The following is a 10306-nucleotide window of genomic DNA, read 5'->3' as shown; positions in this document are numbered from 1 at the left end:
AAATCTGCAGTGTTGTCTTATAACCATTCTGTGGTAAGAATTTGCATCCCATGACAATCTAATACTTTATTCGATTGATGCTGTTTATGTATTACAATGCCTCACACAATGTTTTATGATTTGGACACGCTATTGTACTGTCATTATCAGTATTAAACACACACGTCAGAGTTTTACAATTACAAATAACAGAAAACCCACATTAAGGTTTATTCACTTTTTCACTAGGTTAATGCTCAAAAAAGAAACAAGTGTTCTCAGATAGAGTCAACATTAAAACAAGGCGTTTATATTAAAGCAGTGACCTGACTTCACCCTGCGCAGTTCTGCGAACCTTATTTAAGATGCAAATATAATGCAAAAGTCCAGTAGAATTGATCAGCCAAACTTTCCATTTTAAAGTTAGGCTGAGAGTTTATATTGTTCTACAGGAACTTTGTTAAATGTAGGCCACAGAAGGCTGACAAACATGACCACTGCTTTAAGGGCATCAAAAAGGCCTGAATCAGAACGTTCATGATAGGTGGCTGTAATTTCTTTGTTAGATCTGGAGAGTTATCAAAAATAAGTGTTTTCTATTGTGTCATGACTTACAAAGAACCCGAGTTACTCAGTATATATACGTCCTGTCACTTGTGACGCGCTCTTCGCCAGAAAATGGTCTGTTACAAAGAAATGCTTCGGGGCGACATGCGCGCACGGACAACATACGCGCGCCCACGCTCGCACAAAAGCGTGACACGCACGCTGCAGGTAGGTAACGAAATACCTCGGGCCATTGGTGCGTGCAGTCACGTGACCCGGCCCCTCCATTCCCGTGGCACCTTTGTGTTTGCGCCACCTGTGGTTCACTTCGCCGGACGGTGACGCGGAGGCACCAGTGAGTGTCAGGTGTCTCAAGGTTCCACATAAGGGTGACTCAACGGAAGTTCGCACAGGTAGGACGAAACTAAAGTAATGGACGCGAAATAAGTGGATACGAGGCATTTAACAATAGCAGGTCGAAGTGTGTATGTTTGCCGCCGAGTTTCTAGATTCCGGGGGAGATCTATTGATGTAACGCACATTGGGTTTTTTCTCAGAACTCTCGTCTTTCGCCATAATGCCGAACCTGTTGAGCCGCACTCTGCTCCAGGCGGGTGTCACTTTAGATCCACGAGTCAGAATGGGACCAACACACCAAACGACAGAAAACACGACTACAGTGCGAGAAGTGTCGCTCCCAAACGTCTTCCATACACCCGTGGTTAAAGTGAAGTTAAACTCACTGACTTTTGTGCTGTTTGCGCATTAAGCAAGCAAGATGACTGCGCCATATCCATTAATCATTGTGTGCAACTGTGTCGCGGCTGCTTGTTAAGGAGAATTTAAAGAGAGGGTTAAAGGTTGACATCCACCGGTCACTGATAACACATGATTGAAAAAATGACACTTCGCATTTTGAAAGGTGCGTTCACCTTTGTAAAGGCGTTATTTACGTTTTGTTACATTTGTCATTTAATTTGTATCAGTATTTTATAATATCATGAGGTGTGGAGTATCTGGACGTCGAATCATAGCAGCTGGATTTAGTTTTCATTTCATGACTCAACCTCCAGATATGTAATACACTAAAGATAATGTATGTTTACCTACAGCTTTGCAAACCGGTTCAGGTAAATAAAAGTCAGGGGAAAAAACAAATTATATTTGTTTTCACGTTCAGAAAACCGTGTTAAGGTCCCTCCCTGTTCTTTATGTAAAGTAGTAACGTTTCCTTCTGTGTAATAATACTTAGATGGCGGCCGTGTTCAGCGTACAGTCATTGTTACACCATGTAACAGAAGTGTTTGTGGGAAAACGTTCGTGCTTTCCCTGTATTCACGAGTTTAAGGATATTCAAATGACGTGAACTGGCTGAACTGATCTCTGAAAACCTGAAACCTCAGGGCACCTGTGTGTTTCTTAGAGGTACCAATAATCGTGATCACACCCAAACGCCTGTCTGACAAGATAAAAAGCAATTACTGTGCATTAAAAATAGAAACTATGTGAAATAAATGTAATAATTTATTTAAATCTCAGTCTTTTGATAATATAGTAGCCAGTATAGTTAAACTGGTTTCAAATAGAACCAGAGCTATATCGAAATTCACTATAGGCCAAAGTTCCCAGAGTTCTCATCACTATCGAGTGCAGCTGAATGTACAGGGCCAAATGGTGTAAGGTGTCATTACAATCAGCTGCCATGTGATTTTGACTTACAGTAAAATTAGGATTCACTGTTTATCCCAGCCAGAGCCAGAAACCAAATCAGAGGCTCGTCACCTGTCTGTAGCACCTACATCAGTGTGGGTCTGTTGGAGTGACGGTGCGGTTGTGGTAGTCTGCTTTTATCTGATCTCTGTTCGACTGCTCCTCGCACAATGATAATGATCTCAGAATGAGTTGAGCTGGTTGCAAAAGTCCGCGGTTCGTGTTTGAACACGTTGTCCTGTGTGTTTGCAAGCATAACTGTATTAGCTCATATACAATATGTATATTGGATGGGAGGGGCTGACAAAAGCACCGTGCAAACTGGATAATCAGTAATAAAGACAGGACGATTTCAGAGTTGGTTGATTGTAGACGAGAGGAAGCAAAGGACCATGAGAATGTTTGTGTGAATGAAATGAGGTGAAGTCGTGACTTGTCCTCTTTATTCCAGGTTTTCGAGTAGATCCAGAGATGGAAAGCGGTCCATTCAACCGAAGGTCCTGGGCGACACACTCCTTGCGTATAACCGCAAAGGAGCTGTCGTTGGTCAGTGGGCGAGGGAAGAACAACGCCATAGCCGAACGCTTCTCAAAGTGAGGAACGCCTGTTGCTCAGCTTCAAACGCGCCTCGGTATTTCAGCATGAAGTGATCACTTGCAGTGATGACCTGTCTGACGGTTTATTCACAGCGGATGCAAATAGACCTCTTCATGTTGTCCGACGTATTGTACAAGGTTCTTGAGAGACAGACTGGCAGTTAGACGCGCTGTGCTTTGAGTCACCAGAGGTCAGTGTGGTGTCTCCTTGTCTCTACCCAGGTACCAGAAAGCTGCGGAAGAGTCAAGTGCAGAGAAGAAGAAGGGAGTGAGTATTTGAATTTACTGAAAAAGATGCTTGAAACATGTGTTCTCCCAGTGACGTCAGTCCACAGACATCCTTAATTCAGTGTTGATGAAAAAGTACCAAACAGCTGTTGCTGAATTTGATAGACAATAGACAGATGAAGGCTTAAGCTTCCCACAAATATCGTTCATGGTTTAAATTCTGTGACCCATCTTCATGCTAGTTTATTAGGTTTGTATATGTTGTGTATGTATCTCGTACACACACACACACACACACACACACACTGTGCCAGTGCGTCTGTGCCATACGTCTACTCCAGGCTGGCTTCTTATTGGCCACTTGTTGCACAGGCAGTCTAGCGGAGCCTTAATCCCTCCTGAGTGTAATCCCCTCGCAGGGCTCTTTGTAGTCCCAAGTGTATGTTGGCCACTTTGTCTGTGTGATACCAGCAGACAAACCTGGGCTGTGACCGAATGCGTTCCTGATGTGCCGTTTAGCATTCACACATACAAGGTAATGCTGTTTGTTTTGTAGCATCCGGCTTGTTTTGGGTTGATTTAAAGCTTGGAAGCCTCCTTGGCTTCTGATAATTGAAGGGACTATTACAGATAATGTAATGACGTCTGATATGATTCCCAGACTTCTGAGGGTAACTTTATAACATTACTGTTAACAAAACTTAAAGTTCCTCTCAAGCCAAAATGTTGTGAAGCTGTGCAGTTTTAAGTTACTAGGTTCAGGTTTTATTACATTTTAGTGGGATTCATCATTAATAATACATCATAATAATAATTCCCAGGAAACAGTATTATCTGTTTATATGCGTTGATGCTGCTGTCAGAGAGACAGAGAAGCAGTTAAATATTTCACGACTGGACTTGATGCGTTTGAGCCAAGTTTGAATGAGTAGTGTGAAAGACCATCTGTCTGCGTGTGTGTACAGTACAGTGTGTGTCGGGCCGGGGGAGGGGCGGCTTCCCATGCATTACAAGCAAACAATTAGTTTCAGTTTAAGGTGAATTACTTAAAGTGTGTGCACTTCACTTTAGGCTCTGGTAGCTGTTCACATATCACTTTACACCGCGTCGCTTGGTCTCGCATGACTCTATGTCCCGACATGTGCGTGTTAAGAATGCAGTCGCATTAATATTCAAAAAAATGTAGTCAGATTCAGTTTCAGATTCAGACTCAGTCAGTTAATAATAATTTACAGTTCTGTAAATGTCAAACACTAAATGGTCCCAAAACCACTGTAAAAGGTTTTGATATTTTATATATCTATTTACTTACACGTTGTGTTCTAGTTCATTTCCAGTCATGTAAAGGTGGCGCGCCGTTAAGTTCGTTAGAAGAATCACCATAAATCATTCCAAAGGGGAGAAATGTTAAAGCCAATGCAGCAAACAAGGAGTTAACTTTTCCCTGAGCGTTTCATTTCCTGCTTCGGGTTTCCTGGGTATTCTGACTCCCTCTCTGTCATTCCTGCTGTTAAAGGGGTTGGGCTAGATGAGTAGATTGTGTGTAGCGGCTAACATCTGGGCCAGCTCCACGTTCCGCTGTCTCACGCACACCGGTCGGAGGGACCACACCAGAGGACTCTGAACTTTCCTCTCCGGACAGTTGCACGTCGCCGGGTGATTCTGCCGCCTTCTTACAGGTTTCTGCTTTTATTGTTGAACAACAGCAGGAACAATCTTGTCAGTGTCCGGTTCTTCCTGTCCACCCCGGACTCGCCTCAGAAAGACAGTAATTGTTCCCTTTTTTTTTGTGTGTGTGTGTGTGTGTGTGTGTGTGTGTGTGTGTGTGTGTGTGTGTGTGTGTGTGTGTGTGTGTGTGTGTGTGTGTGTGTGTGTGTGTGTGTGTGTGTGGTTGGGGGGGCAATTTTCTTATGCCTTTTCGTTCTTTGCATGTTCATGTAACTAAGCAAATAGTTTGGTTGTTTCTTATTTGGTCGTCATCTCCAGAAATCTCTAAATTAAGTTCAAAATGTGTAATTCATTTATTAGAATGTAATAACAGCTTTTAATTGTCCCCCACTGACTAGACCTCTATCAGGACGCTGTGTTACACAAGCCTATTTGGTTCAGTTAGATTTGTCTTCACTTAATAGTTACACTCACACAGCGGTGATTTATTCCTGTGTCGACGTCCTCTTTCTTCATCTGGACATTCCTCTTTTATAATTAAGGAAGTTCCTGCAGGTCGCGCTGCAGTAGGCCGCCTCCTGTTGTTTTGACATGCTGTTTGCTGCTCAACACTAATTTCTTTGTGATGACTAAGTGAGCGGCGAACAGAGGCCTCCTCAGTGCTTTTGGGGAAACATGAAGGTATCGCGCGGAAAGGAATGCCGCTAAAAACATTCACGTTCGCCGAGTCCTGCTAGTTCCACGTCGTTCCACAGCAGCACATTCACACAGTTTCCTGGACCAACTTTCAAACAGCTGTTCCCTTAATCTGTTAGTCAAGCTGCCTTCAGAGTCAGGCATTTCCTCTGTTACATTGTGCTGAGCTGGGACTTTCAGCTGAACGAATGCATTGCTCAAAGTCTCCTCTTCTGGTTCCAGTCGACCGAGAGCGCGACGTCCTCCATGCGTTCAGGTAATCTGAGGGCTCTGAAGAAGCGCTGGGAGCAACCGGAGAACCCTGACCACGGCAAAGCGCCTTCCGTCCAAGTTGCGAGGCAGTCCAGCTTTCGCTCCAGGCCCGCCGTCTTGACCAAAGCTCCCTCTATCAGCGACAGCGCTCCTCCTTCAAGCGGCCCCCTGCAGCCGGCTGCGCAGACAGGGCCCCCTGCAAGCAGCTGTGTCCAGCAGCCGTCTGCTGAAGAGATGAGAGGGATGGACAGGGCCGAGCCCACGCACGCGACGAGACCTGAAAAGGCCGAAGACCGACCTCCACCCAGCCCCGGTGCCGCCTATGAAAAACCCAAAGTGCCCCTGAACAACCTGAAGATGAAATTTGAGAAGGGCGAGGACACAACTGGCAAGGTAATATGACGATAGCATTTGCATCAGCCTCACCAGGCACCTTTCAGACCCTAACAAGTTAACCTGAAGTTACTTTTTAGAGCATGTTAACTTACAGAGCTTGCTATGAGCAAATCAGAATATATACTGTACCCCACCAAACACTACGCAGCCGTAGTGTTGTAAGTCTGCGACTTTGGAAGTTCATAATTCCAGCTCTCTAGAGCCCATTTGTGTTCCTTCTCACTTTCTCCTCGTCTTTCTCTCACCGAGCCCCAATCTACCAGCATGCCACTCATCACCTTCCACATCAGAGGAATGCAGTAACATTCCTGACCTGGGGCTGCTTCATTCCTTAGATCATTCCCTCAGAGGAGCCTGTCTTTATATCATTTTTAATAGCCGCATTCTCAAATTTCCAGGTTTTTCAGGTTTCTGGTTTCCTGTGTATGTTCAGGTACTGAAAAATATATAATTGTGAGAGGCACTTTATATATATATATATATATATATATATATATATATATATATATATATATATATATATATATATATATATATATATAAAGTTGGAATTATTCCTCCTGTCCGTTCTGTATCACTTTTGCCATCGTGTCCCAGTTCTCCCGCTGTTACATCAAAAACACCTAAACCTTCACAAGACAGACAAAGCTTTGAAACACTACATTTGTTAATATTGGATTAAGGCTCAAAACCTTAGGAGACAGTTTATGCGGGTAAGAGTACACTTACTGTCACATTAGTCAAACTCTTAGCGTGTTAAATTGATTATTAAGTAACTTAGGACCAAAAGACGTTGTACTGCAGCTGAGAATCTAATTTTATACAAAAACATTTTACAAAGTTTCCCACAAATATCTGCAATAATAGTGACGCATCTTCTGGCCGCTTGTGGTGCTAGTTTTGACCAGACCTCCTGATCACACTTGATTTTACTCTCACAGCCTGGCAGGACAGCGCTGAGCAGCACTTCATCAGAAGACATGAACCAGCACAGTGGTAAAGAGAAAAACACTCATTCACACCTGCGAGCGTCATCTAATGTGAGCGTCCTAGTGTCACTGACGTACTGTATGTGCTGCTTCAGGTCAGCCGGTGTCTGACCGAGTGCTGGAGTCATTATCTGTGAGGGACAAGTTGGCCAAGTACCAGGCTGCAGTTTCAAAACAAGGCAAACCTCGACCTGTAAGTTCATGCAATAGTCCCGACATTTAACATTATAATCACTGTGTAATATGTGTAATAACTTGTACTGTGATTTATATATTTATACTAAAATTGTAAGTTTTAATACAAGATGCCTGACTGACTCATAAATGAAGCAGTTTATTAAAAAAAAAAATTTGTTTTTCCTCTCTGTCTTCAGACAGAGACTTCAGCTCCAAAAACATCTGCACCTGTGACTCAGAAACACGTAGCTGCATCCGAGTGCAACGGTGAGCAGCAACGCAAACGCTTTACACCTTGTAATATAGGATGCGACTGCGTATCGTTCTAAAGTTGCCATGGCAACAGGAAAACGCTCTGGTTGATTTGATTGAATTTTTAAAATTGCTTGTGCAGAGCATCAGAAACATAACCTTTGTTATGATTTGTTGCGTTTTAGGTGAGAGCAGTGAGACGTCCAAAGTACCCAGGGTGAGTCAGACGCCGCTGCAGACACGCGTGAATCACCGGCAGAAGTCTAATTTCACACGTAGCTGACTGTGGATAAACGCGACTGTGTTTGTGTGTTCAGAAGTTCTGCCCGCCGGTGATGGAGACATGCGGGGCCTGTCTGAAGACCGTGTACCCCCTGGAGAGAATGGTGGCGCAACAGCGCGTCTTTCACAGAACCTGCTTCCGCTGCTCTCACTGCAACACAAATCTCAGGTCAGCCTCTCATCACCAAACTAATCCTTAGGTCTTAATTGATATATATTTTGATAGACTTAACGCATAAGCTTGTTCAGAAAGAACAAAAAAGAAACTCTTTTCTCTTTGCTACTCTCTGTTCGCAGCCTCGGGAACTATGCCTCTCTACATGGCAACATCTACTGCAGGCCCCATTTCAACCAAATGTTCAAAGCGAAAGGCAACTATGATGAGGGCTTTGGCCATCGGCCTCACAAGGAGCTGTGGGAGCCTCGAGTCGATGCTGAAGAAGGAGAAGAAGCTGTAAAGAGACAAGAGCAACGGCAGCCTGTGGCAGCGACGCATCCACCTGAGACCACTGCAGACAAACAGACGATCTCAACCGTGGAAACATCCTCGCAGGCAAAAGTGACCGACCTCACTGCCATGTTGGAGACACGTGTGCAGACACGGGCCACGAGACAGGAGTCTACGGAGCGACCCGCAGAGACGCACAGGATGAGGATCGCCTGGCCCCCTCCGGGCGGAGAGAGCCACTCTGGGGCAGCGGAGCCAAGTCCAGTGACCGAGGGAGTCACCTCAGGCCGAGCCTGGAGAGCCAAGTGGCCCCCAGAGGATGAGGCACCGTCGTCCTTCCGTAGCTCAGAGCGGGCGGAGCTCAAGAGCCTGAGGAGGAGCACATCCCTCAAAGAACGCAGCCGGCCTTTTACCATTGCAGCAAACCCCAGCGCCGCCAAAGAGCTGGGTCCCAGGGAGCCCCGTCGGCCTCTCAGGTCTCTACTGAACTGGAGGGCATCATTGGAGGAAAAGAGCACAGCTGAAGCGTCGGCCAAAGAAGACAAACCCGTGCTCCAGCAGGTAAAACATCAGGAGGAGGAGAAAGAGAAGATACAGCCTCAAATACAAGGTCGAGAAGCAACAGGCGAGTCTGTCTCCCAGACTCAGCTCAAGCAGCAGGAACAAAAAGAAGAAACAGAGAGAGAACACGTCTCAGCAGCAGCAGAAGGCAAGATGGAGGTGGAAGACGTCTGTGTGAGAAACCAGTCCCCGGATATCGCACCGCCCCCCTCTCCTCCTTTGCTGCCAAAGGGGAACCCTTCCTCGCAGGACGTGGGCTCTTGTGAGGAGGACAAAGAAGGAAGTGATGCTGAGGAGCTGAGCGCAGAAGACATAATCAAGAGGAACCGTTACTATGGGGAGACGGAGGACTCTGACTCATAGAACGTCCCCAAGTCTTACTGTCTTTATAATAGTACAATCAATTTGACTTTTTTAGTAATTGTTAGGTATTAAAACATTATAGTTAGATCATAAATTTAGCTTTGCCAGATTTTTTTTACTCTTATATTTTTTTTTCTTTGTCTGTAACTCCTGAAGTACAAATATGATTTTTTTTTTTACATTTTCTGTCAAATTGTCTAATGCAAATTTTATATGACTCCTGATTATACTGGACCTTGGGCCTAAATTAAAGCCAATTAATGCATAATAATAATTGCATATTAATAATTTGCATATTATTTGCAGGTGGTGTCCAAAAGCCCATGTGCTGTATGTGGTAATGCTCTAGACTAGACTGGTGATGATCAGCAGCAGGTGTCATATTTACTTCCGCTCTAACCTCCTGCAGATTAGGAAAAGCATTAACCAATCCTGTCATTTTAAGGGGCATTGACTTCATATGAATCTTTATAGTTTTGTGTTAATCAAAATGTAGAAAAAAACAAAACCCAAATAAATAACACAATTTATTACTGAGCAAGCCTCAAAGCCAACATGGTGGAGATTATTGTGCCAGTTCACATCATGATGGAATGATAGTAAACATGGACATTGCTGACAACCTTCCAGCAATAAGGCAAGTATTGGAATATACATATAATCTTACATATTATGAGTTTTTCTTTCTTAATAATTGCTACTATGATATATGTGTCCTGTGATCTGTGTTTGCACTGCAAAACATATTTTAAGTGTATAATGATCTGATTAAGCATCACAGTCTAAATTGTTCTTTAATCTCATGAAAACAAAGAAATTGGAATGACTTTGCACAAACTTTCTTGATATTTTCTTTTAGATGTTGGATTGACAGTGTCCTTGCCTCTTATCTTTTATGCACATCCAATTTCTGACCGTGGGTCTTTCATCAGGTTCATTTTTGTCTCTTTCAAAACATTCACATTGAAATGGGCTTTTTAAACTGTATGATACATATTGTCCCACTATCAGAATCCGATAGATGATGTTATATTATCATTTGAGGGACTTTTGCCTGTTTGTAAAAAAGAAACAAAATAAAAATAATTAAAAAATTTGGTCATGAAACAGCACAAAATGTTTATCTTGTTTAACTTATGATTAAAGTACAAACAGAAAGCTCA

The 10306-nt window shown here is 43.7% G+C and overlaps 1 protein-coding gene across 4 annotated transcripts; it reads left to right on the top strand.

The window, feature by feature from the left end:
• Nucleotides 1–831: 831 nt before the first annotated feature.
• On the top strand, nt 832–10306 carry LOC114854999 (LIM domain and actin-binding protein 1-like). 4 transcript variants are annotated; one of them, XM_055508834.1, is made up of 10 exons: nt 832–938; nt 2687–2828; nt 3054–3099; nt 5646–6068; nt 7013–7067; nt 7156–7253; nt 7435–7504; nt 7675–7706; nt 7807–7940; nt 8069–10306. In XM_055508834.1, the coding sequence occupies exons 2-10, from the start codon at nt 2707–2709 to the stop codon at nt 9141–9143; spliced, it is 2055 nt and encodes a 684-aa protein (XP_055364809.1). In that variant the 5' UTR covers nt 832–938; nt 2687–2706; the 3' UTR covers nt 9144–10306. The 4 variants fall into 4 exon arrangements, with proteins under 4 accessions (XP_055364809.1, XP_055364810.1, XP_029005455.1 ...); XM_055508835.1 differs by lacking the exon at nt 832–938 and adding an exon at nt 2925–2969; XM_029149622.3 differs by lacking the exons at nt 832–938; nt 2687–2828; nt 3054–3099 and adding an exon at nt 3107–4738.

Source organism: Betta splendens, chromosome 5, assembly GCF_900634795.4.
Source record: "Betta splendens chromosome 5, fBetSpl5.4, whole genome shotgun sequence".
NCBI lineage: Eukaryota > Metazoa > Chordata > Actinopteri > Anabantiformes > Osphronemidae > Betta > Betta splendens.
The sequence above is the reverse complement of the archived record's forward strand: the minus strand, read 5'-3'. Positions and strand labels throughout refer to the sequence as shown.

Bases quoted from the DNA above. Each gene is read 5' to 3' on its own strand.
- LOC114854999 (XM_055508834.1), top strand. From the start codon at position 2,707: ATGGAAAGCGGTCCATTCAACCGAAGGTCCTGGGCGACACACTCCTTG. The intron at 6,069-7,012 runs GTAATATGACGA...TTACTCTCACAG, and splicing joins GCGAGGACACAACTGGCAAG to CCTGGCAGGACAGCGCTGAG. The intron at 7,254-7,434 runs GTAAGTTCATGC...CTCTGTCTTCAG, and splicing joins AACAAGGCAAACCTCGACCT to ACAGAGACTTCAGCTCCAAA.